This window comes from Sinohyriopsis cumingii, unplaced genomic scaffold, assembly GCF_028554795.1.
Source record: "Sinohyriopsis cumingii isolate HCF-2022 unplaced genomic scaffold, ASM2855479v2 utg000695l, whole genome shotgun sequence".
NCBI lineage: Eukaryota > Metazoa > Mollusca > Bivalvia > Unionida > Unionidae > Sinohyriopsis > Sinohyriopsis cumingii.
Window position 1 is genome coordinate 4,888,364 of NW_028315924.1, and position 16,853 is coordinate 4,905,216.

At 34.0% G+C, this 16,853-nt stretch overlaps 1 protein-coding gene across 1 annotated transcript in view; it reads left to right on the forward strand.

Moving 5' to 3' along the window:
• Positions 1–16,853, forward strand: part of LOC149773307 (neural cell adhesion molecule 1-like) — a 69,696-nt gene that overhangs the window by 7,718 nt on the left and 45,125 nt on the right. The window contains exon 4 of the mRNA XM_089946470.1: positions 15,959–16,276. Within this exon, the coding sequence (XP_089802596.1) occupies positions 15,959–16,276 (318 nt within the window). The remainder of the gene's footprint in view (positions 1–15,958; positions 16,277–16,853) is intronic.

Here is a 16,853-nt window from a genome sequence, read left to right on the forward strand (position 1 = left end):
GATGGAGAAGTTAAACTGATAGATGCTAATGTCAAGGCTATTTCTAATTCCCTGTACCTATCAGTAAAGAGCAAGAAAATCAAGTTTCATTGGTCTGGAAAATGACAGGAGCTTTTTGACATGTTAAAGTCGATACTTAAGAGTACACCAGTTCCTTCAGCTCCAAATTTTAGTCATTTTAAACGTCTTGACACAATTGGTGACAGGGTTTGTGCAGTATTAATCTAAGAACACAAAAATGGCGTAGATCAGTCAGTGTGCAGTTTTTCTAAGAAATTAAATGAGCACCTAATAAATTATTCCCAAATCAAGAAGGAATATTTTGCAGTGTATATTAGTTAAGCTCCTCCAATTATTTTATTCAATTATTACAACCCCTTACTTTCATCGACACGATGAAAAATAAAAATCAAAAGATTATTAAGGTTGAGTTTATATCTACAGGAATACAATATTGACATCAGGCACATCAAGGAAAAAGACAATCTAATAACAGATGCACTTTTGGTGTATGTAACTATTATATTGCTGCACATTACAACCCTATATTCTTGTAAAAATTAATTAAAAAAGAGCGAAAAGCAACAAGCTTTATAACAAATAATATATTTCCCTAGAATTCAAAGTACAGAAAAAATGTATTTAAAAATAATATGATATTGCAATTTAGATCCCAAATTATCTTAGAATTACTAACACAAGTCTTTATAATTAATGTTCTGAAATAAACATTAATGGTAGTCTAAAATAAATCCAATGCTGGAAAAGTTGATGTGTCTATGGTAGCCTGTGTCATGGTGATGTGCTAACAGTATTTTGTTGGATCACAATAGTAGAATCGAAGAATATATCCTTATTTGAAATTTCACTATAAATTCAAGTCATTATTTCTATGAATGGTATTTTTAAAAGCAGATTGTATTTCCAGTGAATAAATAATTTAAATAAATAAATCCAGTCAAAATGAAATACTGATCACAACAATAATACAACAGATTCTGCTCAGATATTACAGCATGAATAAATACTTTTTCCAATAAACAAGATTATATAGTCCTCTACTTTGCCATTAACATTTATAAAAACAAACTATTACCTAATAAAAATTTCAAATTAAATGTTTACAAGATAAATTCTTAGGTTTAGAAGGTCTGTTACTAAAAGTATAATATAAAATGTGGCAAACAGCAGATAGACCTGGAATTAGATGGGGAATTTCCAATGTTGAGGACTTAGATTGAGATAAACATGTTTACAAACCAAAATTAATGATTCAGGTCAGGTAAAAAATTAACTTGACTTTGGACAAGGTGAAGTCCAAAATATAATTTATCCATATCATAAAATGAACAAAAAGAACTTAACAAACAATGCAAATTAAATATGCATAACAATCATATATATTATGTGTCATTTATAAGACTTGATCCTGTGCAGTTTTTAATCACTTGTATATTTGACTGTTATTTAAAAAGAAAGCTTTATAGTATAAATCTTTCATTCTCTATGAGGGGAGGTGTTATGTGTAATTTGTTTTGTTTGTTATTTTTTCTTAATTTATTATATACGATGGATAACTGTATTTTGTACTTGACCTTGTCTAAAATCATGTTTGCTGTGTTTCTGACTAAAGACACTGATTTTATTTTGGCAAACAGTTAATACATAGCTAACAATTTTATAAGAGTGTTGGTTAAACATTAAAATCATTATTTTGGTCTGAGTCCAGTGCATTTTGTTTACATTGTTCCTTTTTTATAAATATTTTTGTAACAGTCTTCTAGAATAAAATTTTCCATTGAGTACTATTTTTTTTATATATTAGAAAATGGTAATTGTGACCTAGTTCTGATAGAGGGTTTTATGATCTGGTCTGTTGGGGAAAAATACAATATTTATTCCTGCAATAACATCTGAAACAAAAACCATTCTTATTGTTGTGTTCAGTATTTGATTTGACCTAGAGTTGTTAATTTAAAATATTATGCTCTGGAATTATAATGTGCTCAATAATATTTTTGGACAGAAAAGATAATTTGGAATTATGGTGAATACAAACAAGGATATTTTGGATTATATTATTGTGATTAATCAAAAGAATGTTGGTATTGTTGCCACATCATCACACATCAGGCCACTGTTACATTAGTACATTTGAGACTACAGGCACTCAGCAAGTTCAGCAATTGGATCTTATCTGGAATACAACTGGAATTAATTAGAAATTTATTAATTAGGATTCGTGATGCAACTTTATGGTCTGTTTGCATTACTGTAATTTCTTAAATAAGTTTCACTTTTTATTCTAGGGAAATAAATTATATGTTGAATTTTACAAAACTTGTTGGTTTTTGCTCTTTTCTGTTACTAATTTTACGACTATGCAGTCATAGTACTCTGCTAATCATAAGTTATATGTCATAATACGTATGTTCACTCCATGAAATTAAAAAAAAAAACAAACAAAAAAACCTCTGGTGTTAAGGAGGACTTTATCTGGCTCACAGTTGCTGTTTGGGGGCAGATTTAAAGAAATTTGGAGGTCAACAATTACCCATTGAACTTGCTGCTGGACCTGTATACTCATTTTAGAAGCCAACCATCCCTTTAACATCATACAGAAGATAGGCAAGCCAAGCAAAGAGATCTTTTACATTCCATGCATCGTAGGGGTCTCAGTCTTATGCCAGCAGACAACAGACAAACCAGTCTAGGAGGCACCCTGACAGGGGAGGATTTAAACCAAGTTTCTCCACCTTATTGCCTCCTGTCTCCTGCTGCTGACTTGACACTCTTACCACCCACTGACAGTCTACTTGGCAGTAGGGGTGGGTGCACAAGACTCCTGCGATTTTGATCACACTGGATCAACTTTGACGCAAAATGAATGGGTGATCAATGCCTTTCAGAGGGGCTTCAGATTTCATTTATCACAACCCTGCTGTTCCTCTCTATGTGCCATTAGATTAGGATTTGATTCTGCAGGGCTGCCTTTCCATAGCTGCCAAGTGTCCAGTTTTTCCCATATTTGTCCTGTATTTTTGACATGAATACGGGTGTACATTTTTCTTGTTGAAAATCCATTTTTTTTTAGTTTGAAAAAAAACAATAATTCCCATGCAATTTTCTGTTTAGAATGTGTACCTGGTTCCATTCTGAGAGAAATGTATATAGGGATATAGAGTTCTAACATATGATTGGTTCATTCAGAATCGAGGGTACTGTGCCAGTCTTCAACCTCCATATTAGATTGTGCAAAGAAGTTGCCTCTATCACTGTATCTGATCTTCATAATATTCAAGTTCTAGTCATGTTGAAAAGGAAAGCAGAAGATTGAGAATTTTCTCCAGCAAAGAAAAGAAAACAGAACTGGAAGGACAATTATGCTGTTATGTTTAGATTAGTGAAACCATCTAGTAGTGGAGAAAACTTTGCATTTTTCAAATTGTATAATTTTTATTTCACTATTGGGAATGGAGGCACACATGACATAAAACAGCATGAAAGAGCTAATAAGCATCAGCTTGCTGCTTCATCATCAATATCTCAGCCTGAAACATACAACATTTATAATTACCAGAGAGGACCTTGATATAAAATGAACCTTCCTCTTTCAGTTACTAGTGTTGCTGGTGATTTATTTTGCACACTTTTTCCAGATAGTAAAATCACAAAGGATTACTTGTGTGCTAGAATGAAAACAGTTCATTAAAAAAGGTCACACAGAATTCAGATCATCAGTTAAAGATGGTGCATTGGAATCAATAATGATTGAGATAAAAAAAACAAGGTGTGGAAAAGGCAGCTATAAACAGATTGTGTCTGAGAGTATGCTGCACTCTTGAATGGGCACCTGAATGGAACAGGGTACCCGTTCAGAAGGTGTAAGAGTGTTAACACATGCATGTTTGACATTTAAGAATTAAGTTACTGATGTTTGTAGATATTGTAAATAGTTATATATACATTAAGTTTTTAAATCAGTATTTTTATCATAAGCAGTCGGTATTTTTGCACTCAGTTGTTAGTAGCTGTGCCTTTATATGAACCCATAATAAATGATTTTGTTGGCTCAATGATACCTGTTTCCAGTTCACTCAATCAATATGTCAATACCACAAATGAGTTATGATCATTCCTCTGTCAGTGGTGCAACCATAGTTGGCTCATGGGATATGCCTGTGTCAGATTAGTGACAGTATGCACAGATGCCATTCATACTTTTGGGGAGCTCAGTTGTTGGGCTTTGAATATGGTCAACAGCCTCGATATGAAAGCTATTTTAAATGTTTTCAATTCTAGAAGGACAGACTCAGCAAGAAGTAGATATAATTATGTCTGACATCTCCATAGTGGTGACTAGCCTACTCACCAAATTGCCTGACCTAAGTGTGCTGGTTTGATAGTTTCTTCATCAGTGCTGCCAACTTAAGATCAACATACTAATCAGACAGATTCCATGCAGACTCAGTGTTCAGTCCAACGTACTTCCCATAAATGGTCAGGTTATCCATACAGAATGGTCCCTTTATCTATTGAATTGGGGGCATCTGATGGACCAAGTTTATTTCAAGTGTTTCAGATGCTTTTGCAACAAGGAGGAAACACAGATGGGCCACCTTTGTTTCATGGACTCCAGACCCCAAAGCTTGGGCAGTTGATGCACTGTTGACCAGGTGACAGCTGTTATTGGCCTTGGCCTACTCCCCAGTAAATAATACAGAGAATTAGTGTCAGAAATGAAAAATAATTTTAATTGCCCACATCCAAAGGGGCAAGTCTTGGGTGAGTGACGTACTCAGTCTGGCAGTAGATCTATCCAAAAATATTAGGTCAAAGCGAATCACTTTTAAACAACCATGGTCGCAAGTATTACACCCCTGTCTGGGCCGTCTTCTCTTTCACGGCTTGTTAAGACAGCCTTGCAAGAGAAACAAATTAGACCTTTAGTTGTGGAATATTTAGATGAAAATGGCCCTCCACTATGAATGCTTATAGGGAAAGGGATTAGAGTCGAGTCAGTAATAAAGTCCTATTGTTTGACTCAGTCTCTCAACTAGCTAACTTTTTTCTCTGGCTTTTTGAAAAGGAAAGGTTGGTACCAATTACCATAACAGGATACCACTTCCTGATGTCTAAAACATTCAGGCACCAGATCAAAGAGATATCAGTAATGTTAAAGACATGTCAGACCTACTAGTGAATTTTTATTTGAATAGACCAAAAATCCCTCACCCTGTTTCAGACTGGAATCTCATCTGGATCTTATTGCTCAGGTTTAAAAAATATTACAGCCATTAGTCCATATCTTGCTGAAACTTTGATCATACTAACCTGCATCTTGATAGTTTTAGCCTTAACATGCAGGTTGAGTGACTAGCTTTTTCAGCTGACCTTAACTATCTTAGTTGGGATGAGATGGTTTGGTGATCCTTACGATATCAGCCAGGCATAGTAGCCAAGGACCAGTCACCATCATGGGCACTTGGATGGTCTTCATATTGATACAGTGAGTGAGAGCAGTGGCAATCAAAGATCCTGTCCTTGCTGTTTTGTATATCTATTTTGTGCATTTAACATTTTTCCATTATTGTGGAGCATTAGGGTCATTATTTGTAAACAGCAGATTACATGGCTAAGTTTTGTCCATGATTGTAGTTTTTACTTTAAGATAATGTAAACATATTGACATAGCCTTTTGACTTTAGAAGGTTCTACAAGGCGTACCTGCATTTTGTCTTGTTTATAAGTTATAAATAAGTTGTTTGTTAATATCGGAGTTCAAGTCCTAGCCTTAGAATGTCCTATAAGAGAACTTTTTTATACATTTGATGTGAAAATTATCCACATCCTAGTCATCTTATTGTCTTAGGTTTTTATAACAGGCTTTGCTGCAGTAAACAAAATTCTGCTTTCCTGCTAAAAATGTCATTGTTGTGTTCAGATATAATTTGACAGGCTCATTTATTTAAATATGATGCATTCAAGTTACAAAGTGTTCATTGACATTTTTGACTAAATCACTGCTTTAACTAAATCACTGATTATTGTGAATTCATTCAGGAACATTCTTGATTATTTCATTGTGATACATGAAGAGTGTTTGCACATCAGCTCATCCAAGACTATTGGCCCATCAACACACTCAATTCTGGAATTAATTCAAGACACTATACTTTTGGACATGTGATGGAACTTTTAGGACTATTTAGGATTTAATTCACAATATTGTAATTTGCATTTAAATGTTCACTTTGTTTTCTAAGGAAATAAATTATTTGTTGAATTTTTTTAAAGTTGTAGGTTTTGTTGTTTCTGTTACTTAGTTTAAGACAGTGAGTTGTAACAAATTGGGAACACTCTTCTGTTATCTGAACTTCTTTTGAATATTTCAATGAAATTAAAGTACTTTTGAAACTTATATTAACTTGTTTCAGAATATTCATTTTTCCTTGTAAAAATTTTAATTTATTATATTGGGAAATCTTTAGTTAAAGCAACAAGCTTTCACAAGGTCACCTAGTGTGTAGAAGTTTGTTGTAAATCCCACCCAGAAAGGGTTAGAATCTTTGAAGAACTTGCAAGTCATTATGATCTTTTTGAAGTTAATACTTCTTTATGAATTAATAAAGCAGGGGATATGGAATATTTTGGTTCACTGTTTTATAGAAAATAATTTTGTTGTATCAGGTTTTGATAGGAAATGAAAGGAATTATTGTAACTAAATCCCGATGGAATTGAAGTTGAGAAAGCTTCAGAAGGAAATAATGCCAATACAGAGAGAACAGAGAAATGCAGGTGCAGATAGAAGAGATGCAATTGTAGATGCAAAGAGAGAGAATAGAAGGAAACACAAACTCAAGAAAAGGAGAGGGAGAATCAGATGCAGAGAGATAGAGACAGAGTTTTTGTTTTTGTTGTTGTAGTTGTTATAGGGTTTAACACCATTTTTCAGCACAAGATAGGCTATACATGGCGGCCAGTATTATTGGTGGAGGAAGAAACTGGGAACACCCAGGAAAGAACCACCAACCTACGAGAAGCTAGGGAGGGAGGGAGGTAATTAAAATAATTAGAGCTGGCAGGCAAAGCACACTCCCCCCTACTGTTGCACAAGTTCAGGTTTCGATGTTACCAGAAATATTAGATTTTAAGGAAAATGAAGTAGATTAATACTTTCCCATTTTTTAGAAAATTGCTGAAAATTTTAAATGTGGAAGAGAGCGTTGGACTTAATATTAAAAGGTGAACCTTATTGGTGAAGCTTGTGAAATTTTCACTTCATTGTCATTACAACAAAGTGTCAATTATGATGTGGTTAAAGAATGTATCTTGAAGAGTTATGAGTTGGTAACTGAGGCATATTATCAAAGGTTTAGTATTTGTAGAAATGAAATTAGACAAACCAATGTTAAATTTGCTAGATAAAGAACAACTATTTGATAAGAGTTGCACAGTCAAGAAGGTTGATCAAGGTTATGATAACCTCAGACAGCTTACATTAATTGAATAGTTTAAGAATTGCATCCCTGGTGACATAAAGACCTACCTTGATGAGGAAAAGGTGGAAACTTTAGAAAATGACACTTGTACAGAAGATATTTATTCATTACATCACAAATATTTCACCTGTCTGTAATAAGTTTTACTCTCTGCAATTTTTAGTTTCAAAAATTAAATGCAGTTTTATACGAGTGCTTCCAAGTCTCAGTTTGGCACAACAGTTAGGAGTAAACATCTGATAAGACAGTACATTGCCAAAGATTACGCTTTTCTCAGCAAATTATGTCTTGCACTCACATGTATATTGATTATGCTTTTTCGGTAATTAAAAAATAAAAATAAAGCAATAAAAAGTTGTTTCATCTTTTTAACTCTGCTGCATAAGAATAATGTAAAAGCTAATTTGCCCATCCTGGCTCTATGTATACTTTCCTAATTTTCAAGTTTTAACAACTGTATTTTACCTATTTCCCCCAAAACAGATGGGTTTCTTTAATATGAAAGTTTGTCTTGCAGATTCATTATATTCATAGTTAAGTTACCTAGCAGACTAGTCTGTAATTTTAAAGAAAATGGTGCCAGATATAAGATGAAATGGGCTTTTACCGTTGGACTTGTGGACAAAAATTCTTGGAGCAGATGGGTCTTTTTAAAATTCAGAATTGTCTGAAAGAAAAAGGACAAATAAACATTGCCTTAAAGATTTGTAAAGAAGAATATGAGAGTGATGCCATACAGGACTTGGATTGAGCACTTCATCATGCCCATTGCAGAATTGGTTGACTTCTTGACCATTTGGCAAAAGTTAGACATGTAGATGAGTACAATTGAGTGTTGAATACAAATAATTTTTCATTACATTTTGTGTTGGTTTTTTTCCTAGTTCTAATCCACATGGATTTTGCACATTTTTTGCAAAGTTGACCTGCAGATGTAGGTCAGTGTAAATGTACATTTCTCATACAGTGTACTCTAATTATGGATTTTGCACATTTTTTTACAAAGTTGATCTGCAGATCCAGGTCAATGTAAATGTACATTTCTCATACAATGTACTGTAATTATGGTGTACAATGTATTAGCTATGATTTCGTAACATCACCAAAGCTGGGTACTTATATTAGTGCTAATATTACATGGATTACACTTTTATGCTCAGGTTACACTTCTTTGCAACTTTAATTAGCAAAAATTATGCTTACACCTCTGTCATGGTTGGCATATATGTAAGACTCGAGATTTTGATATCTCTTCTTTTGTGCACTTATTGTAATAAGAAAAGGCATGTCATTTCTGATTGCTACATTAATTCTGTTTGCTAAATTAATTCTGATTGATATAGTAATTAAAATTGCTACAATTTAAAAAAAATAAGCATGGAATAAAGATATTGCTATTCCAAATGCTCTGTTTCAAAGAAGTCAGGGTTATGGTCTTGTATTAAAAGCAATACATTGGTTGGGATAAACAATCCTCAGTCTGATTTTATTGTGGAAAATTATGAACCATTCATGTATACAGGTTCTATATCACTGATTGGTGATTTTCTGCCAAGCCTATCCCTATTAAAATATTAAGGGACACAGGAGTCTTTTATTGTCAGGTAATTTGCTTTTGTTTAAAAAACTTTTTTCTAGTGAAAGTGTTCTTATTCAGAAAGTAGAGTGCATTGTCATCACTTTGCCAATTTGTCATTAGAATTAGTATCATGACCAGTGACTGCCAGAACAGTGACTCTTTTACGCTTTTAGGGTATTCATTTATTACTTGGCAATGACCTAGCTGGAGATAAGGTTGTGGTTAATCCATTTGTAATTAACAAGCCATATTTGGATCAGAAATTTGATCCTGTTGAGATTTAAATCCCTGATTTATAACCTGATGATAGAGTTCTGGCTATCTTACATACATGTCATGGTCACTATACACTTGTAAAGAAAGTAAATGACTTAAATTATATCATTGACACTCAGGAAGGAAGAAACAGAAACAACTTTACCATTTGAATATGTTAAGGAGTATGTTAATAGGGATAGCCCTGCTAATCATTCAGTCAATTTAGTTATACTTGTCCCACACAGTGAGAATGTAAATTATGGAATGTAATAATAACTTTGATTTAATCAATCTTTAGAAATATTAAACAGTCTTAACCATAATTTTTACATCTACAGCCACAAGAAAGGTGAGTAAATATGAGTGCTTGTTTCAAGGTTTTCCAACATGAAGAAAATAAAACCTATCATGATTTTGAAGTTGCAGATTCCACACCTGTGTGAGATGAATCCTTTCAAGCAGGATATTCTTGTACCAAAAGCATATGATACATTCCATGTGTATCCTGACTAGAAAGGCAAACAGTGTTACCAAGGCAGATTTGTTGCTGTTGCCAAGATCCGATGACTGCATTGATCAAATTGTAAATGCCAAGAAGTCACCAAGTTTGACCTTTTGAAAGGACTCTGGCAATTTCAACTCATGGAAAGAACAAAATTAAATTTGGCCTTTTCAACTCCAGATGGAATTTATCAATGTAAAGTGAAGCTGTTTGGTATGAAAAATTCTCCATCAACATTGCTAAGTTAATGAACATGAAATCTAGTCTAGATAATTTATTGAAATGCTTGCATTCAAAAGGTCATCATCTATAATAATGCCAGGAAAGATGACATCAAAACCATTTGAAAATTCTTTGATCAACTTGGTGATGCAGATCTGACAATTTTGGTAACAAGGAGTTTTGCCTTCCTTGTGTTTCATTTTTTTATTATGGGACACTGTCAAGTTAAATCTGTAAAAAGTTAAGGATATATCTGAGTTCACTGACAGTAGAAAGAAACTGATACATGATTTGGGTATGGCTGGATATTATCAAGAAGTTTGCAAAACTTTTTCCATAATTGTTGAACCCCTGACCATTTTGTTGAGTGAGAAATTCAAGGTTCACCAGTTCTTTCAGCTACAGTTTATGTGATTTAAACCTTTTTAACATAGCTTTAACAATTTTTCAGTCATATTGCTATGATGTCTGCAGTGTGGCAGTTTATAGCGATGTCTAGCACTGGGGCATCATGCTGCAGACATTTTGCATGATGTCCCACCCAGTCACATTATCCTGACACCAGGCCAACCAGTCCTAACACTAACCTCTTAATGCTGAGCACCAAGCAAGGCAGCTATTGTACCATTTTTTGTAAGTCTTTGGTATGACTCGGCCGGGGATTGAACCTACGACTTCCCACATCTGAGGCGGATGCTTTAACCACTAGGCCACTGGAGTGGTTAACTTCAGCTCCAGGTTTCAGTCAATCATTTAAAATGTCTGTTGATGCAAGTGATGCAGAGGTTGGCATAATACTGATTCAAGAAGGCAGAAATGGTGTGGATCATCCATTGTGCTATTTATCTAAAACGAGCTTCAGAGAAATTTGTCCACATCTGAGAAGTTTTTGCTTTAGTATTGGCTTTGCAACACTTTGAAGTGTATATTAGTTCAACTCCTTCTCTGCTTATTGTATTGAGTGCTCACAAACCCCTTACAATCGTTAACAAAATAAGAACCAAATATCAGATTGTTGAGGTAGGGTTTTGATGTTGCAGGAATACAACATTGATGTCAGGTTCATCAAGGGAAAGATAATCTAATTGCAGATGCACTTTGCTGTGGATATAAGTACTATATTGCTTTATTTTGTATATATTTTGCATCATTCATAAGACATTGCTGTGTTGTTTTAATTACATGTGTGTTTGACTAATATGTAAAAGAAAGCTTTAGTGTGTTAATCTTTATTAGGGGATCTGTTGATATATATATATATATATATATATATATATATATATATATATATATATATATATACATATATATATATACATATATACATATTGTATTTAACTTTTCTCCATGATAGTAGATTGAAAGGGTCATTTGTAAACAATATATTACATAGCTAACTTTTGTCGATGATTATATATTATACTTTAAGATAATGTAAACATGTTGACATGGCCTTTTGCATGCTTTTGTCTTGTTTGTAGTTATAAAAAGTTGTTTACTGATATTCAAGTCCAAGGTCTATGCTAGGAATTTGATTGGAAAATAACCTGCATCATGGGCATATTATTGTTGTTGTTGTTGTAGGGCTTATTGCCATTTTTCAGCACACGATAGGCTATGCATGGCGGCCAGTATTAATGGTGGAGGAAGAACCCGGGAAAACCCCGGAAAGAACCACCGACCCTCGAGAAGCTACTGGCAAGCTTTCTCACATACCCACATTGGCCGAATCCGAGACTCAAACCTACGCAGACAGAGGTGAGATGGCAGTAATCCGTAACGGAGAGCGCTTTAGACCACTCAGCCACTCGGGGCCCTGGACATATTATTGTGTCTTAGGTTTTTATTTGAGGTCCTGAAGTAAACTAAATTCTTCATTCCTACATTGAGTTCAGCTCAAAAGTCATTCCTTGTTATCTTCAAGTATAATTTGAGATGAATCACTTATTTACAAATTATTCACTGGATTTGTGAAGTGCTCATTGACATTTTGACTAAATCCTTATTTTGGGATTATTTTGAATTCATTCAGTGATATTCTGGTTATCTCATTGTGATACATCTGACATGTTGGCACATCAGCTTATCCAAGGCTATTGTCCCATTAATATATTCTGTAATGGAATTAATTCTGCAATGAAATTAATTTAGAACACTTGATACTTTTGGACTTGATAGAACTTTTAGGATTAATTCCATAAATTCCTTTCAAATGTTCTAGGGAAATAATTTATTTGTTGAATTTTATTAAACTTTCTGGCTTTGCTTTTCCACTTTATTTGAGAGGGTAGGTTTTAACAATGTCCTCAAGCACTACTTGAAGCACAGAGAAATAAGTCATGGAAACAGTGACAATGACCACTAGAAATAAGGAACTTCTGTACATTTTGATAATAGAGTACTGATAAAAATATTTTTGTTTTAGGTCCACTGGATTTGCCAGTGAATTTTTTGATGAAAAGATTTCAGTAATGATTTTCTTAGACCTCATGGAATAGTCTTTGTTCATTTGACCATATGCAGTCTTGCTTTAAGTAGGAAAGCAGGTTATCATTTACATAGGGAATCCAATCTTTCTTCCCTAGAAGGATACTGATGGGTGTAGGTAGCATTGCTCAACATTCTCTCCTCATATGGCATATTCTCTTAACTAACCAATGTAATCCAGGAATGTACTTGAAGTATAAAGCAAATTGTAATCAAATTATGTTTCTCAGATAATACTTAGTAACAATAATAATAATAATAATGACCTTATTTAAAGTGTGTAACACAATTAGCTAAAAACTAATCTACCTTGAGGCCCTCATACAAAGGAATTTCTTTATTTTAGCTTCATCTCTGAAGCCACTGGATATATTGGGTTTGGAAGAAGGAAATAGAGTGGGCGTTTCTAATATTAACTGGAATACTATTCCAGAGCAGAGTTCCAGAGTATTGGAAACTTTTTTTTAAATAACTCCTTATTTGGTTTGGGAATCTTATACTGTTTGGTAGACATGGATCACAGGTGGGGAGTATTACCAGGTAGCCTATATTGGAATAGTGATTGTAACTATTCAGGAGCACTATTATGGGATATCATGTACATTAATTTGGCTTTTCTCAAACAGATTCGGTCTTTAATAAGTAATATTTTTAACTTACCAGCTAAATTTTCCTTGCTTTCTTTCTGGATTGATATTAGCCCTAATGCTCTTGTTTGAAGATGTGCCAGCTTTGCTGTTTTATCATTTGAATTACCTCATACTGTATTACAGTAGTCAATGTAGGGTTGTATGTAACTGTTATAAAATATTTTTCTGTGCCTTTCGGGGAGAAAATTTCTTATCCTACTGAGAAGCCACAAACTTGAATTGACATTTTTACTGATATGTTTGATATGTTCAGTCCATGATAGGTTATTATCTACCAGAACACCAAGTAGTCTATCATGACAGACCATTTGCAAAATTGTATCTTTCCATGTCAGACATAGTTCATCGCTATCAAGATTTGTCCTTTTTTGCCGTGTTGAGATAAGTAATATTATAGTTTTACCAGTATTTACCACCATGCCATTGCTTGTGCACCAGTTTTCCAGTTTGTCTTGGGCATTCTGTAAAAAAAATTTTGAGTTCATGCTTTGTGTTTGGATGTCTGACAATGTTGTGTTATCTGCACAGAGATCTGTAGATGATATTGAGTCCCTTAGTAAAAGTGATAGGTCATTAATAAATAAAATAAATAGTAATGGACCTAGAATTGAGCCTTGTGGTACTCCATATCTAACGGTTTCAGGTTCAGACAGAACATTATGTAAACATGTTGTGTTCTCTCACTTAAGTAAGAAGTAAACCATCTAATTGTTCCTTCATCACACTGGTAGGTTTTCAGTTTCTTCAAAAGGATTTCATGATCCACCATGTCAAAAGCTTTCCTGAAATCTACAAAATTTAATACAGATCCTATTATTCTACCTTGGTCAAGTGCTTGAAGCCATTTGTCAGTTAGGGAGACCAAGGCAGTCTCACATGAATGTTTCTGTCTAAAGCCTGATTGATTATGGTGTAACAGCAATTGTTTGGTTAAATATGACATGAATGATGAGTCATGAACATGTTTTTCAATAAATTTTGATAAGTTTGTTAGTATTAAGATTGGTAGGTAGTTATCAGCGTCATCTTTAGAACCAGAGTCACATTTCATGGAAACTCTTCCAACCTCTCCCTCTTCTCTCTCTCTCTGAGCATCCTTATAAGTATATCACTCAGCTTGAAAACTAGTGACATTGGGTGGTGGCAAGGGGAGTTAATGGGAGGAATTATTGGCCCTTGTCCATTTGAGTTTGAAGAGATGCATTTTTGACTTTTTAGTAGGGCTGGATTTGGGGGTTAACAGGTGTATATCCTCAATGTTAATATGCACATCTTGTCAAATCTGTCCTTTCATGATACCTGTTGCCATTCATACTCTCCTTGTATGTATCTATTGCATTTTTTTTATTTCTTAGGAGATCATTGCCAGGATTATATTGGTGGCAGTCCTCATCATTGTTGATTTTAACACTTAGGGGATGATGTACTGTTTTTGGATCCAGGTTTCCTCTGGTTTGGCCTGAATTTTCCTCAGAATGGAACATGTCCTCTCAATTTCTCCATTGGAATGTGGGAGTGTTAATTCAACTCTGTTGATTCAACCAAGAAGTTTAAATTGTTTCCTGCCTGTGTGTTGAGTTATATTGCTGACCGCCTGCCAAACTCCTCAAGATTGGTACTGTCTGTGTGTAATGTTTTTGTTGTGATTAAGTTTCTCCACATGAAGCAGAAACTCGTATATTATGACATAATTATTATCACTATTACCACTCATTAATAATGATGGTAATATTCCCTGTAATTTATCACTGGCAATATTACCATAACTATATTACGCTGGAAGTAAGATGGGAAACATAATGGAAAAAATTTAATTTGTCAATAATAGTATAGTATACATGAGAGATTTCAATGAGAAACTGGAGAGATGGGAGACACCCATAATCTTGGGAGGAAAAAATCTCCTGTTCGCATGTGTGAAACACAGTGATAAGTGGTGCCTACTAACCGACCTTAGCATTGTGCATTTTTAAAGATATAATTATGATGCTATATGTTGCTATACATCAAATTCACAGAACAGTCCATTATCATTTACATCAATCATATTGTGTAGGTTTTAGATCAGCTTATAAATTTTGTTGCCAAGAATGGATATTGAATTTATGGTTGATGGTCACTCACATTTGCATCTCACATGTTGGTCTTGTTGACTGCCAAATGTGTATTGATTATAATTTTTTTCTGTGGGTTTAATGACATTTTCCCACACATGTTAGGTTTAATTTAGTGGCCAATTTATTTGGTTGAAAAATAACCCAGGAAAACCGTTGAAAGAACTACAAATCCACAGGATGGTACTGACAAGCTTTCTCATAAATGCATGTTAGTCAAGCTGAGGCTTGAACCCGTATAAAGATAAGGTGTCAGGACCACTTGGCTGCTGTTTGGATGCATTTTAACAGCAACTAGTAAACACTTTAAAGACTTGGTAAACTACATGTAAGGCATTTTAAACATGTACAACTTTTAATTTGAAAGAATATGTCCTTGAGATAAATGCCCTCCATGGTTTGTTGAAGAATCAGTATTTGAAATTGGCTTTTGACTGTGAAATGACTTCACATGACGTGTGCATACCTGAAATAAAAGATGCATGTGTTTCATCATAAAATTCTGGTGCTAATACCAGATGCATTTAAAATGTTACAAAATCCAACTGTAGCTTAGAGAATATGCTGCAAACATTTCTGTCTCAAATATCACAGGTATGTGTTTTTTATCATTTACAGTGATCTTGTTTTACTATCTTCTCAGTTCAAGTGTCCAGCATCACTCTGGAAGGTTCAACAGATGGAAATATGGTGTTTAATGAAGGATACCCCCAAACACTGAAGTGCAACAGTAGTCCATCAAGGCCTGTACCAATTATCAGGTGGTTGCTAGACAATGCAAATATGACAGATAATATTACCAACATCAAAATAGCAGATGGAGATGGACTGTATGTTCTGAAAAGTGAGATTACACTTGTACTAATGAGGAACAACTCAAATAAGAAAATCAGATGTGAGGGATTCATTAGTGGTCAGGAGACTAAAGCAGTGTCTACTGAGGTCAATGTGGATGTCAGGTGTAAGTTATACAGTTTGTTGTATTATTTATAAATATTTTTAATACAAACTTAAAGATTTTTATGATTTTAGGTACAAAAGGGTAAAGTATTCAGTGTGTATGCTCAGAGAAAGGACTTCTTATAATTATATCTTTCACCTTCTGTATATTATCATACTACATAGGAGATGTAGCCGAAACGTCACGGCCTCTGGGATTTTCAGATGTGCTGGAAGTACTAATATTACAAGAAGAAAAAAAAAACATTTAAACAATTTCTTCTTGAAAACCTCTCAAGGTTTATGTATGCTTCACTCAAAGTAAATGTCACTCAGTTTAGGTGTCAGTCAATCTAATTGTCACTTGATTTGCTTATTTCAGTCAAAATTTCACTTAGATGATTTCTTTGAGATACCATCAAGTATATATGGTATAGATTATGCAGACTATTATGCTATTCACACAAGTAAATCCAGTTTATTTTCAGTTTTATAAACTTGAACATTGTCACAGTATATCAATGGTAAATAATGAAAGTCATCCTTATATACCAAAAGTTGGTAAAGAATGCATATTACAAGATTTACCCAATTAGCCT